This window comes from Corvus kubaryi, unplaced genomic scaffold (assembly GCF_017639235.1).
Source record: "Corvus kubaryi isolate FWS band 111438036 unplaced genomic scaffold, C.kubaryi_AGA036_p1.0 71, whole genome shotgun sequence".
In the NCBI taxonomy this organism is placed as follows: Eukaryota; Metazoa; Chordata; class Aves; order Passeriformes; family Corvidae; genus Corvus; species Corvus kubaryi.
In genome coordinates, this window is record NW_024582059.1 from 18,970,499 (window position 1) to 18,985,654 (window position 15,156).

Below are 15,156 nucleotides of genomic sequence, written 5' to 3' on the forward strand. Positions count from 1 at the left end.
AGATATTTGGTTTTTTACAGTGTCACAGTTACTAAAACTGCATCTGTCTGGATGCATATTAGACATCTAACTTGAAATGCTTGTAGGTGTCTTAAATCTCCACATCTATAATAACCTGAAATATAGCCCGGTAGATTGCTAAATAAATCTGATTATCATAGATGTACCTGGCCATCTACTCCAAAATGGTAGGTGCAGCTGAAAGGAACTTTCTTTGCTGTTTACTGAAATCTGTTCAACTGCTTATCTAAATAGCAATATTGGGGCTGAATCTTAAATTGGTACAAGTGACAATGAGGCATTATGATGGTGATGAACTGTGAGAAAGCAAGAATGAAAAAGAGATGGGAGTAGAAAAGTAAACTGACTCTGTATAGATGTTTATAGTGGGTTTTTTTTAAACTTTGCTGCTTTTTTGTATGGCTCTTTCTTGTGATTACCATGAGAAATTAGAAGTTGTTGTGTACTTCCACAGATCTCCCCACATGGTGGATCTTCTTCCAACGTGAATGGTGTACCTGAATCACTCCGTTGCCAGAGTCCTGAAGGTAGGACACCAATAATTGCTGACAATCCTTGCCAAAATTTTGCTGTAGGTGACACTTGGTTTAGCGCTTTCAGATGGCTTCTGATGACTCCAAATCATTTTCTGTTTGGAAATATTTGTTGCCTTTTTGGAAAAACTTATATTGGAAAAATTGTCAGTGTGTTTTATATATCAAGGCTGTAAAGTTAGGAAATAAATTTGGTTAATAGTTTTTTGTCCAGGGGTAGCGTATTTCTGGACCTTGCTCTTCAAGAGTCACTGTTAGGGATTTGACTGATTTCGAACATGGCCTCCATTACCACCAGAAATGTGTTTGTGGCTGGATTGAAAGAGGAACCCTCCTCAGGAGAGCTCATTGTGCTTCAGGAAGAACCACTGACCTTTCAACTGACATTAGCTAAACTTAACCTTTCATTCCTCATCTCTTTAAAGAAATGTCAATTATTTTAAAATATTTTTAAATTTCATGTTGGAGTTACGTTTTTTTATTCAAAAATACTGAAATAAGCGTCTTTCAAAATTACCTGCATTTTGGATGTTTTAGCAGCACCTATAAGAACTTGAAGGAATTCAGCAAATAAAATTTTTGGGTCTTTTATATGCATTGTAGATGAATCCTATTTGCATTTTTGCTTTGACTTTCCAAAAAGAAAAAAAAAGGTCAAAAAAGTAATTTGAGTTCAGAAAATTTTAGATTAAGAACTTCTAACTGCATTCATTACTTTTAGAATATGCCTATACAAAAATGATGTAGGAAGAGACTTATTTGTGTGTTCAAAGGTCAAATAACTTTGGGTTCATCTTGTTCTTCTTTACACTTGCGATAAAACCAAGGGAATTGCAGTGAAGAAAACAGCTTACTTTTAAGTTTTGTTTTGCATCTGTGACTGTTTAGTATCTGTGGAGCCCATTGGGGATATATTGCATCCTGCTGATACTTCTCTTCAGCTTGCATTATGGACGTTTTTTTTTTTTTTTTTGCAGGCTTGAATGGAAACAAGTTCTCAGGGTCATCTACCATTCTTGAGAAGTACAAAGTGGGGAAGGTGATTGGTGATGGCAATTTTGCTGTTGTAAAGGAGTGTGTGGAACGGTGAGCAAGGAAACTGTTCACTCCTGCTGTTTATTGTACTGGATAAAGCCCTGTGCATTAACATAATTTCCTAGACAAATGTAATGAGATGAAAGCGAAGAGCAGTTGCAAAAATATGCACACACTTCAGGAGAAATAGGCACAGCAAAACATGCTTCCTATGTTTTCTTCTAGCAAAGGGATATGAGAGCAGCAGAGAACCATGGCTTTTTATCCCTCAAACTAAAGGAGGCATCACCTTCTCATGGTGCCTCTTAAGGAAACCCCTCAGCTCTTCAAGAAGTCTCTCACACTACAGATGGTTGTGGATGACAGGAAATTGTACGTGGCATCTAAACAGAGTTTGAGCGACCCCCCTTCTGCCTCAGCAATTCTGCTGCTGTGGTGTCCTCACTGCCTGTTGCTGGCATGATTTTTCACAGCTTTCAGCATTCTGTGGGTAGAGTACTCTTAAAGACATGCAGTTGTTGGCTATCAGCCTGTGCTGCTGGCTCCCTTGGGCTTGCTGCTTCTGTTTTGTGGTGTAGTGAGCAGCCAGACACTTTTCAAATGAACCCTTCAGTATGCCAGAGCCTGAAATGTCCTTGTGCCTGGTGCCCCATGGGGTAGTCAGGATACCCCTGCAGACCCATGCAGTGCTGCTGCTCTTCCTCTGTGAGCTTTGTGTCACACTTTGCTGCCAGTGCAAACATAACAGATGATTTGACTGTCACTTTCTCAGTGTATTTTTTTAGAACCACCTTCTGCTATCTTCATCAACCTGAGAGTTATGTCAGTTTCTTAAATATTATGGGGAATCTCCAACTTGTACTCAAATACTAGGAAAACTCAGCAAATGACTGTGAAAAACATAAATGTTAGAGAAACATTCTATTATTTGATCCTGATCTGCGGATTTTAGTTAAATTGAAAGAAAGATAATTCTGAATGGAACTGAGAGCTGAGGTTAGATTAACAGGTCTGTAGTTCCGTGGGTCTTCCCTCATGCCCTTGGAAATGCAGTGTCAGCACATGGAAGGCCACTGCTCCCACCCTTGCAGTCCTCTGCCTCAGGAGACTGGGCAGCCCAACATCTATCAGTAGCACTAAAGACTGAGGCAAACAAAAAAAGCATTCTGTGCCTCTGCTTTATCTTAATCTCTGTTAGTCGGGTGACAGTCTTCAGCAAGTTCTAATGTTTTCTTTAGCGCTCCCTTTGCTCTTGACATACCTTAAAAAGCTTTGTCATGTGAATCAACACTGGCCAGTTCCAGCTCTAATGGGGCTTTGGCCTTTCCTGTCTTCTCCCTGCATGCACAAACCTCAGCTCTGTAATCTTGCCGCAAAGCCCCACCTTTCTTCCAAAGATACTCTTGAGCACCACAAGGAGTTCCCTGCTCAGCCAAGCTGGTTTTCTGCCCCTTAATGTTTGGAAAAATTGATATCTCCCACAAGAACAAGGGCTACTGATCCAGTAACTTCTCATCATTACCCCCATCAGTGCTTACATCCCAACCAGGTGATGCAGTAGTAGATGCCCTCTACACCATCTCCTGCGTTTTCCACTGCCCTTATCCTCACCCAGAGGCTTTCATGAAAGATAGCAGATTAAAAACACAAGATAACATATTTATTTTCAGAAATATCATCTGTGCATTTTGGAAATCACTTAAGTCCCACTGGAAATGGGACAAGGGCTCCTAAATCACTGAATGTCATCTGTGCTTTTTGGAATGAGGAAACTGGACCAGAAAAACAACCCTCTAATTATAAAAATTTTTAAAAGGCACAGTTAATCTTCAATATCTAGTTTTTTATGTGATCAAATCTTTAGTGGAACATGATTAAATTAATTTTAGTAAAATAAGTATACAACAACAGTTGCTAATAATAATGATGAAAGAGGAAATGCCAACCGTAAATGCTTCTCTTTTAATTCCTATTAATTATACGTAATTTCTAACAGTGTTGTGCTAAGAAGCCTTAGCTGTGGAGCCAGGATCCTATTACACAGCTACCAGCTGTGATGTTCTACAAAAAGAATAAGGTGGTCTTTTTTGTGCCTGGGTGTCTGTATGTAAAGACATGAGTCAACAGATGGGCACTGACAGCTCGAGAGAAGAACCCCAGAGACCTGTCAGACAGTGCTGGTGTATGATGTGCAGTGATATTAGCACACAAATGGCGTGCATTATATCCACCTTTCTTTCTTGGGTGCTGTGGTAGAGGTAATTTCCAAGAGGGATTGGAAGTTGTTGGATGAATTGGCTTTGTGAGTGTTAACTCCTCTTGCTCCCAGCACGAGTGCTGAATGTTTGCTAAGGGGGTGTTGCTGGTTAATTGTTTGCAGGCTTTCTGATATAATTTGTGGTGTAAGGTACAAATTGTGATTTTTGATTTCCACACTGTATTCGTAGCAGATCTTATATCAGGTCTGTAACATGAGAGGGTGGCATTTCACAGATACCATTTAGATAAGGGCTTCTATCTAAGGACCAGATCAGGTTGTAACTATGACAACCTCGCAGATACAGCTGCACTTCCAGGGCAGAGATTCTTGCCTGCATTTTTTCAATAATGCATAAATGGAATGTTATGTGTTAATTCCGTTCTTTTTTCTGTAAGGTGCTGGTTTTGACCAGTTGTATCTAATGCCAAAAGCACAGTGAAAATCACCCTGGAAGTTTAAAAACATACCTGACTTTTGCTTTTGTATCTACATCCTGTTTTCCAGTGCTTTTCTGATGCACACTGGAGTCTATAGGCACAATACAAAATAGCAGCAACTTGGTCTTACAGCATTTTCATGGGATTTTTAATTCATCACTAATATAAGTTGTAGTTTCTTCTTTGTTTAAAAAAAATTACATTGTGTTTCTTTTTTTTCCTCTCATTTTCCCCCCTTCTGGAGAAATGGAGATTTTTATTGCTTAAAGGGATGAAAGACAAACAAGAGCTCCTTTCTGTGAGAGTATTTGCTGAAAACAGTAATCCTTTTTTATTTTGTATATGACCCACCCTGTTAAATGTCATGGGACTTTAGATGACTGCTGTAGAATTCCACAAAATACTGAAAGAAAAAATAATATACCAAAGCTCAAAATCAGCACCTAATAAATTCTACAGGATTTTTAACTAGCTGTAATGAACTATGGGATTTTAACTCTGTTGAATCCTGTTGAATTTCTCTACTAGGGTATCAATCTTCACACATGTATGTGTGTGATTTTATCTTCAAAGCCCAACAATTGAACACAGCTAAGTGGAAGGCTGAAGGCAAATTTTGCATGTTGCCTTAAAGAAGTGGCAGAGTTGTGCCAGGTCACAAAGAAGAAATTGCAGCTGGATCCTGGGATTAATACACCAAGGGAGCTGGGCTGTGGTAGTCAGGGAAACAGCAGGAACAAATGCTGCTGAGGAAACAAAAACAAAACCCAGGTCTGCTCTGTGAATTTTCCGTCAGCAACCTCCATGGGCCACAGCACGGTGTTATGATGGTGTATTCACAGAAAATGCCACAATTTTTCTAATTAATGGCTTTTGTGCTTTTCTTGCTTAGATCCACAGGAAAGGAGTTTGCCCTGAAGATCATAGACAAGGCCAAGTGCTGTGGGAAGGTAGTGTACAACAATTTGCATGTGTACAGAAGCAGCACTAGCAGCTGCTCATTAGTCATAAATGGTGGGTGTGTTTGGGTTTTCTGACTATTTTCAAGAGTATCTCTTTAACAAGATGATAATGTATCCAAGAAGCAAATAATAAAAGCAGTGAGTGTTAGTCTACTAAATAATAGAGAAAAACCAAACTAATTGTTGTCTATTTTATTGGACTGACAAAAAAAAATGCTAATATGCGTCCAAAATATATTGGATGATTTTGATGTGTAAAATGTGAGTGAGGAAATTTGCAGCTATATGTTTATTTATGTAATACTCATCCCACTCTGCCTCTTATTTTTCTCTTTTTATGGCTGAATGTGCTCCTTTTATAAGCAGAACATGGGTTTGAAAATAAATTTTCACAACCATTTCTTTATGTAGTATCACCTTCCTGTAATAACAAAGATCTCTTGTGTTCCAAAAACTTTCTTTTTAATTCAAACTTTAAACAAAAAGGTCAAAAAATTGTCTCTTCAGCAGAACAGCATCTCATAATGAAAACAAATATCTGAGAGTATCAGACCTCTTCTTTCCCTTCATGCTTCCTGAGAATAGATATTTTTAAAAAGGGAGAAAAACTGCCTATTCTCTTTGTGTAGTAAGGAGCTGTGTGATGCTGTGATGACTTCTATTAGTAGAGGTCTTCAGACAGAATCATTTTATCTGTGCAGATTTTAAACCATGTATTAGGTGCTAGGAGATGAGGGTTTCATTTTACCTTGTATTCTTCAGGTTTATTTAGAAAACTTGGAAAAGAGTCATAAAAATGTGCAGCCACAAGAAAAAGTGCTAGGATTGCCTTTCTGAGATTAAAATGTTGCAATTTCTTCAGCTGTGGAAAGGGCGACCCAGTGTGTTTTGCTGCAAACAAAATTTTTGGATGATGTGTACAGCTTGCAACTTTAGATGGTTTTCATTACTTGTCTGAGTTAGCTGCTTAGGCATCATGAATTGGAATGGTCTAGAGACAGATAATGTATTTTACACAGTAGAGTTTAGAGGAATTTTCTATTTATCATTCTCCTTGCTTTAAAACATACATTAAAAAAATATCAACCCTATGGATGCATAGTTGCCTGTTTTAAAAGGACCTGTATCTGCACAGCTGGAGACTGTTGGGAAGATGTTTATACCTCTTAGGGGAGTGGCAGAACCATCCTGAAAGAATTCCAACAAAGGAAATAATTAAATTTTGTTGCAGTGTATTCCTTCCTCACTCCAGCCCACCAGAAAACCACCCATCCAGCCAAATTCAGATGATTTAAGCGTTGCTCACTGCTCCTTGATCTTGGATGTTTGAAAATTCAAATCCAATTGACTGTTTTCCACAAGCGGCTTAAATGCTACTTACATAATAATGTCTCTGTAAATAAATCATGTTAATGTAGACTGAAGCATACATTGCACTATCCAGGAGAACACCATAACGAGTTTTGGACTTATTATTTTTTTACATGGCAAAACGTAGCAAGACAATGGGTTGGTTGGAAATAACTAACTACATATAACTCAGCATTTTTTGAGGGCAGATTTTTAAACAGTAGCTGAACAATATTTTGGAGCCTTTTAAAACAATATTGTTTAAGTATTACTTATGCCTGAGCCTTATTTAAAGCAGTTAACAATTTAGTCAAGTGAAACAAAGAAAGCACAGATAAAGCCATTGTGCCTTAGTTGTAATTAATGGGTGTAATAAATTGAATATGTTAGCTGTACTTTAGGTTGAAAAAAGCTAAAGATTCTAGTTTTTGCTTGGACTCTCAATGTTAGTTTTGAATTTCCAGGCTTCCATCCCTAAGGCTTAGTATGCTGTGGCTATTCACGTCTGTCTGGTGATGAGATTCAGCATTGTGTTTAACAGAATTGCTTCCTGTTTGTCTGTTTTGTTTTTTCTCCAGAGCACTTTGCTTGGAGCAGGCATATGTTTGTTCAGAGTGACAATTGCTGCTCTTTCAAAGTGAATTTGAAAGGTGTGATGTTTAACCCGTGTGTGCCACACCATTCTCTCACCAAATGAGATGCACGTGTGGCATGTGGGTTCTGAGCTATGTAGCCACAGAAAGCTTTGGCAAAACCACAATGCATCTGTAAATAACCCTGGAAAAAGAAGGTGAAGTGATGTAAGATCTCCAGTCACTGACTATGCACAGTGGATCACGTCTCCCCCTAATGCTCTGCTCACAAATGCATGAAGTGCATGCTCCTTATCAGTGCATTTGACATGGATAAGTTCCCAGTCCAGTGACATGATTTGTTACCTGCCAGGGTGGAAGGATACCCGTGTTTGATGCAAGCATTGTTGCTTATTTTGCAGAGAACCTAAATACAATATCTGTATTCCAATATTTATAAAGGAAAACTAAAATCATTCTTCACATAAAAGGGACACATAATTTTTTTTTTGCTCTCCAGTGTTAAAATGTTCTAGAAAACAAGACATTTGAAACTAATTTGCTCTCAAAAGCCATAACTTCCTCAGAAGCACAGGGAAGGGGAAATTAAACTCAGTCTGTGTGCTGTTAAGCTGTTGGAGTCACAACAATTTAACTGAACTATTACACATTTTGCAGATTGTAAACCTTGAACAGACATATAAAATGAACCAAAATCCATAACCAAAGCACTCAGAATATTTTTTTTCTTTAATATATTCTACAAATTTTTAAAAAATAAAGTCCTTGGATATAAATCCTAGGTAATCTGTCCTTGAGTAACCTACACTAAATGAGAGGTGAAGGCTGGAGGGGATCAAGAACATGTTAACTATTGATGAGGGGTGACAGGTTGCAAAGATCCAGCTTGGGGGCAGAAAGGTTCTGAACTTAATTTCACCTCATAATACCCACATAAGAATATAACCTGCATTTTCTGAACTGCTGTCATGTTCTGGGGTCTTTTTCGGAGATGCCCCATTCATTACATGTGTGAATTATATTTTAAATTAAATGTGGTCAGTGATGAAATACAAGTTAAGACCTAGCAACTGAGAATAACCACCTGCTATATAAATTAATCAGCAAAAAGGGTGGTCACTGATCAAGTGATAGGAAAAGTGAATTGGCAAGTTCCTGTTTCAGATAAACTTCCATCCTCTTCTGAACAGGAGCACCTGATTGAAAATGAAGTGTCTATTCTGCGCCGAGTGAAGCATCCAAACATCATCATGCTCATAGAGGAGATGGACACCCCCACAGAGCTCTACCTGGTGATGGAGCTGGTCAAGGTAGGGCTTAGGGGGCTTTATTTGTCTTTTCTAAGTTCTCTGTGTTGGTGTGAAGTCTGAGCAGTATCTAGGAACACTAAGATCTTGAGAGACATAATCATACAGGGTTTCAGTGGTAAACTGCATTTTTAAATCATAAAAATACACCCTTCAAGCAATTATATTAATGGGATTTCTCTCTCTTCAGCTGTAATTTGACTATTAACATAAGATTTGAAGTAATTTTACAATGTGTACAGTCTAGACAGAAGTGGATAGTGGGTTTTTTTTGTCATGCCTACAATATGCAGGGGTGATAGTGATACGTGTTTACTAACAGAACACCTGCATTTATTTCACTATTCTCATTATTTAATAATTTGATTTAAAGAAATGAGCTCTCTGTAATTAATTTATTGAAGAGATAAGACAAATAGTTTAAACTCAAGCGATTTTTATCTTGGAAAACCAAAATTCAAAAGATCGCACCTGTTTTGCTTATATCAAACAGATATAAATCACCAGAGAACAGATGCTGCTGTTGTACACGTACAGAGAAAACACAAATATTCATTTTGCTGTCGCCTTGTGAGCCAGATACACGAGTAGCATCAAGTTCTAGTCATGCATTCTCTTGTCTGAGTTCTGAACATGCACAGCAACACTGCACATCAGCTTGACTGAAATGTCAGATACAAATAACATACAGCAGAAGCAGCACTGCTCATTTTTTGAGCAGCACTTTTTATTTCTGACTGAAGAACTGTTACGGATTCAGGAGTCCCCTTTAGAATGGTTGCCAGACTGGGAAACCTCTACAGAAAGTGTGTAGTTGTTGAATTCATAATTTGTGTAGCCTACTCATCTTTCCTCCTTTCTAGAAGTTATTTTTATATCCCATAGGCTTTTTGGGGTTTCAAGACAGTATTTTTAATGTTTTAATTCACCACCATCTTGGCCTGTATTTCCTGAATTGCTGCTTTTCTTCGGTGTGCATGGAAATGCTTGGAATGCCACCCACAGCTCAGACAGATCACTCCTACAGATGTATCCAGGGAAACCATCATGGAGACACCCACATGAAATTTGTTGCAATGACTGAAAATGCCGCATCAGTAACTCACTCACACGTTGTTGTGTATTCCCAGAGGAATAGGGCATCTGTAAACAGAGCCTGACACATTCAGAAATCAGCTGGAGGTTCTGTACTTTGATGTATCTCAATCAGTGGATTCTTTTATGTTGGAATGGGCTTATCTTTTTTGTCCTCTTCAGCTATGTTTATTTGGTATTTCTTGCAATATCTGCAGAAATTTGAATTTGCTGAATATTTGTTAGTTTTGTTTTTGTTTTTGTTTTTTTTTTATTATTATTGGGCTAATTTATTTTAGACTTTACTCAAAATCAGGGCTGGTTTTCACTATGATAAAGGTATTATACTGATAAGATGAAGGAAAGGGAAGCTGTATGCCCCTACCTGTAGGTAATATGAGTGGTCAAAGTAGGAGGATCAATAGAGAAAAAAAATCCGTTATTTGCCCAAGCTCAGGCACCAGAAGCCTGGCGTACAGTTAAGACCCAAGTCCCAGTCTAGTATCTTGACAAGATGACAAGATCATCTTTCTGCAAAATAATTTTTTTTGCTATTTAACAGGAATTAGAGCATGTCTTTTGTGAAGGAAGATTTTACATGTTTGTTTAGCTTGTGGGTTTTTTAAATTAAATACCATCTTAATTATTTTTTAAACAGTGATCTTTTTCCTTTCCATTACGTAGGGAGGAGACCTATTTGATGCCATTACTTCATCTACAAAATACACAGAGAGAGATGGGAGTGCCATGGTCTACAATTTAGCCAGTGCTCTCAAATATCTTCATGGTCTCAACATTGTGCACAGAGACATCAAGCCAGAAAATCTTCTGGTACGTCCCATTTATTTTCCAGTATTTTCCCTTACTTTGTTCTCATTAATGCAAATGCTTGTGTATAAATGTCAAGGAGCACAGCAGAGAACAGCAGGCATATTAATTTAGAGTGAGTATGTGTGAAGTAAATCTTTTGCCATGGTATAGCAATCACCTTAATGCAGGAGAGCTGCGGCTCAAGCCTGTCCTTAGACCTATCTTTATTTACATTTTGATTGGCTGATTTTTGGATAAGCAGGAGTATTCTCTCACAAAACAATGAATTTTAAAGCTATGTCAATGAATTATTTATCAGTTTGCAAGTGGGAGAAAGGTGGGCTGAGTGCCATTTCTTCCATTTCTTTGAACAATCCTGTGGTTACCATCTGAAGCCAGTGGTTTTTTCCTTTCACTGTCATAGTAGGATCATCTTTCTGATGATTTACCAGTGTTCTGGCTGGGAATTAAACCTGTACATAGCTTTATTCTTTTCCTAGGCAACTGACTGCTTTTTCTTTCGGCAGAGACGTAAAATAACTGTGCTGAAAAGAATTCCCATGAAGTCTGCTTTGGGAACTACTTATGGCCCAGTCCACAGAGGGCGTTGTTCCCATTCTGTGCACAGAATGGGATCAGCACGTGCTGTCCCCCTTATATGCAGAGGTTACACTTGTTCATTACATATTGGATATTAAGTGTTATGCACTGCATGAACAGGGCCATAATCTCCCCTGCTTGAGGCATTTCTTAAAGTCTTTTGTGGTGTTTTGTCAGTCCTGTTTAATGAGTTTGCATCGAGAGCAGGAGTCATGGCTTATTTTGAACTATTACAAGGACAGGGCTACAAGCTGAAAATATTTCCTAATTAACAGACAATTCTCTCTCCAGTAATTCCACTGACAGTGTTTAGCAATTTAAATAAACCCTCAAATAAATTAGATTGTTTAGCAAAAAGTAAGGGGGAGAGGCTTCTCCTGGAAAATGTAGTCACAGCAACATGGCACTTGGGAGAGAAAATGAAGGTGGAAGTCTCACATATTATTAGTGCATCTCCAAACACAGACAGTCCAAAGAAATTTTAAGTTCTCATTAGTGATTGAATCAGTTATAAATAGGCACAAATGCCCTTTCTGCCTAGAAAGCCTAAAGAGATTACTCAACAGATTCAAATCTTACTCACTGTGATTGACAGCGGCAGAATGTTGAGATAACATCCTGGTATTGAATGCAAATGCAAATAATTCCTATCAACTGCTACCTGTTATTATAAGTAGTTAGGATTTTTGCACAGGGTCATCCAGCCTGTCTGGATGGGAATTACATTCCCTTTGGTAGTCATGCATTTAAAAAATGCAAACCCTAAGAGTAATAGCTGATATGAGGGTGTTTAAAAAGGAGAACAAGTGTTTTCCATTACTGATATGAATTACACAGGGGAATGAAGAAAGATATTGCAGTGCTCAGTTGTTTGAGGAAGGCAAATAAATTCAGCTATTCTGGAGATTATGGGGTGCTCCATTCCAGAAACTAGATGCCTTTGAAATCATGTTAATATGAACATTTTACTTTAAGAGTGAAAGAGATGAATTTATTAGGAGGATGTTTCCTTTGTGTTGGTCTGGTGTGATTTACTCCTGCTATCATGCTTGTATACCACTTTTCTTTCTATCGAAATTCAGCTTCTTTCATCAATAAAATGACTCAGTGCTAGGCTCAGTGCGAGGTTATTTATGGGCCTTTTGGTAAGGTGCAGTTGGTCTGCACAGAAACCTAAACTGAACTTGCTCAGACCAAGCACAGGGAAGACATTTGCTGATGAAAGACCGAGTATGCTGACTAGATTTATGCTAAGTTAACAAGATGTTAAACAAATCTGATTGTAGCTGCCAGTCCCATTTTAAACTCTAGGTCCCTGTCAAATGAAAGTGGAGTATTATATTTTACTGAATATATTTATTTAAAACTTCTCAACATTCAAGGATTGGCTTTTCTTTTCCCCCTCTAGTTGCTCAAGGCTGTGTCATGGTCTGACCTACATAGCTGGCAGACAGCTCCATTGAACACTTGCTCCAGCTGCAATCAATGGGAATAGCACTTTTCTTTCCCTCCAGGGCTGTGGAAATTCCTTTTTCCCATCTTCTTGGTGTGGTGATGATGATTTCCTGAAGAAATTAGAGGATATAAAAATGTAGATGTTCTTGTCCTCATTCTGTGTTAATTTCCCTGATTCTAGGTCTGTGAATATTCGGATGGAACCAAGTCTTTGAAGCTTGGAGACTTCGGACTGGCGACAGTGGTCGAAGGCCCTTTGTACACTGTCTGTGGGACACCCACCTATGTGGCTCCAGAAATCATTGCAGAGACAGGGTGAGCATGACACGGGCCTTGTAACCACTCATTTTTGGCAGGCAGCTCCTGACTGTTGTTAAGATCTCAATGCTCCAATGGGCTGGCCTTCCATTGTTTGTAACCAAACCATCCGTGGGCACCACTCCCAGTTCGTCCAAAAGGCCAGTAGCCTTGTTCTCCCTGCTCCCAGAATTCACCTTTGCCTCCTCTCCCACCTCCCCAGGACCAGCTCTGGTGCAGCTCTGGTCCATTTGTTTGTGCTCCCTGCCTAACCTCAGCATCCAGAGCCCATTGTACCACCTGTGACAGCTGCTTGGGGAAGAACAGACAGGCAAAACACAGTGTTTGCATTAGAAATGGAATAATTTATATTGGAAGAGGCTCCAGAGGTCACCTGTTCTCTGGGCAGCTCTAATTAGATCACATTGATTCAAGTGACCCTGTTTGGGTGACACATCCTCTTTGATAATAATTGAACAAGCCCATTATTCTGTATTTAACAGGTCATTGTGTAAATACAAAAAAAAGTTGTGTAAAATGGTAGGTTTTCACAAATGGTAGATTTTCACAAGTCCTCTCTCCTTTTACACCTACTAGAGCTCCATTCCATGCTCTAGCTGACTCTTGCCATGGCTGTGAACACTCTGAATTTCCTGATGGGGGGAGGTTTTGTTGTGTTGTTCCACTCCTTGTTCAGTGCATTTGTCGCATTGAGAAACATTTCACAGCTGCAGTGAGCTCCAGTGTCAAAGGGCACCTCATCTGTGTGTTTGAGATTTTGACAAACTGAATCCATTGAATAGGGGAAAAGACCTCTTTCTGACCTCCAGTGTTTTAATTTCTGTGCTTTAAAAGAAAAGGGCAGTTCTTTTTCCCTGTGTTACTCACTGGAGAGGCTAGAGAATTGGTGTGTCTAGTTGCTTAGCAACACATGATAACCTTAGAGATAGTTACTTCACTGTAGGGATTGAGAAGGCACATCCTTGTCTTTTATCATTAATAATTCTGGATTGGGAAACCTGGATACTGACTTGGATTTGAGTATATTCAGAAGACCCTGGAGAGTCTTGAGGCTTATGGTTGAGGAAAAAAAAAATAAATTATAGAATCATGGTTTCCTAAAGACTGTAATGGTGTGAAGAAAAAGATGCTCAGTTATAAAATACATTACCACATCAGCAGCAGGTAACTCAGCACAGATTCTCACATAATCTTGTCAGTGTCACTTATTTTTGATTGGAATGACTTTTTGTTGTTAATTCAGCACAAGTAACACAGCCTTGTTTTCTCAGGTATGGCCTAAAGGTGGATATTTGGGCTGCAGGTGTGATCACCTACATCCTGTTATGTGGATTCCCACCTTTTCGCAGGTGAGTGGCAAAGGGAAAACCAGCAAAACCAATCAAGTTCCTTCAGAGCAAGTCTGACCTTTCTCCCTGAAGGAGGCATCATCCCTGGAGGAGGAAAAAAGGTGGATTAGATGGACACGTTTTCCTCACAGTTTTGTTCATTTCTTTAAGCGGTTTTCACTCGTCCCTCATTTTAGTTTTTGGGATCAATTTATTCATTTATTTTTCTAGGGGGGCAGCTGCTTTGGTGCCATGCGGGGGGTGTGAGGGCAGAGCCGCTTTTCCTTTTGTCTCCACGCGCATCGCAGCTCCGCGATCCACGGGCACGCGCTGCCCTCTGCCGTTGGCGTCGGGACGCGGCAGCTCCCGGAGAGCGGGGGAAAAGGCTGGGCGGTGGTAAACCGGGAGAGGGGGAAAATGTCCTTATCCTGCCTTTTTAACCTTGTTCGTCCTTTTGAGAAGCGTCAAACGAGCGGTGGGGTTTGCAAACATCACTTTTGGTACTCACGGTCACACCGTGTATGAGTTCTACTGCAAATCAAATGGTTTCTTTTTTTTGCCAGAGAATGAGAAGGAATTGGCACATTTTAATAGGGAATTCTCCTCCTAACATATAAATTACTAATGCAGGGCCTGTTTGTTCATTTTTATAACAAAATACTTAGGTTTTAACTAATCATCAGACTGAACGAAAATATTTTGCAAAGAATTACAATATAAATATTATTGATGGAAAAACATTAGTTCACGTATTTGGGTTTTTCATGTTGTTAGTTCATGTTTAAAGCTGAAAATCTGTTTTGAAAGATAATTAGACAAGCAAATGGATTCTTTGATTAGAGTTTGGGGGTAGGGCACAGAGAATGTCTATATCATGCTACTAGAACCAGGTGATAACTGAGGTTAATAGATATTTATTTCCAACCCACCTCGAGCTAAATTGTTCTTTACAGAAATAGGTTGAGTGGATGTTCACTCTGACTATGGCCAGTTGAAAGAAGTTGAAAAACAAAAATCCCATTCCCATTAATCTGTGAATACTCATGATACTAGGTTTTGGATACAAAAGTGCT

The 15,156-nt window shown here is 39.0% G+C and overlaps 1 protein-coding gene across 5 annotated transcripts in view; it reads left to right on the forward strand.

Moving 5' to 3' along the window:
* Positions 1 to 15,156, forward strand: part of DCLK2 (doublecortin like kinase 2) — a 79,914-nt gene that overhangs the window by 56,891 nt on the left and 7,867 nt on the right. For all 5 annotated transcript variants that reach the window (XR_006019901.1, XR_006019902.1, XM_042049820.1 and 2 more), the window contains 7 exons: positions 476 to 548; positions 1,532 to 1,640; positions 5,179 to 5,236; positions 8,382 to 8,501; positions 10,257 to 10,403; positions 12,619 to 12,752; positions 14,027 to 14,104. Coding sequence is in view for 3 of the 5 variants with exons in the window: in XM_042049820.1 (XP_041905754.1) it covers positions 476 to 548; positions 1,532 to 1,640; positions 5,179 to 5,236; positions 8,382 to 8,501; positions 10,257 to 10,403; positions 12,619 to 12,752; positions 14,027 to 14,104 (719 nt within the window). In the remaining 2 variants the exon portion in view is untranslated. The remainder of the gene's footprint in view (positions 1 to 475; positions 549 to 1,531; positions 1,641 to 5,178; positions 5,237 to 8,381; positions 8,502 to 10,256; positions 10,404 to 12,618; positions 12,753 to 14,026; positions 14,105 to 15,156) is intronic.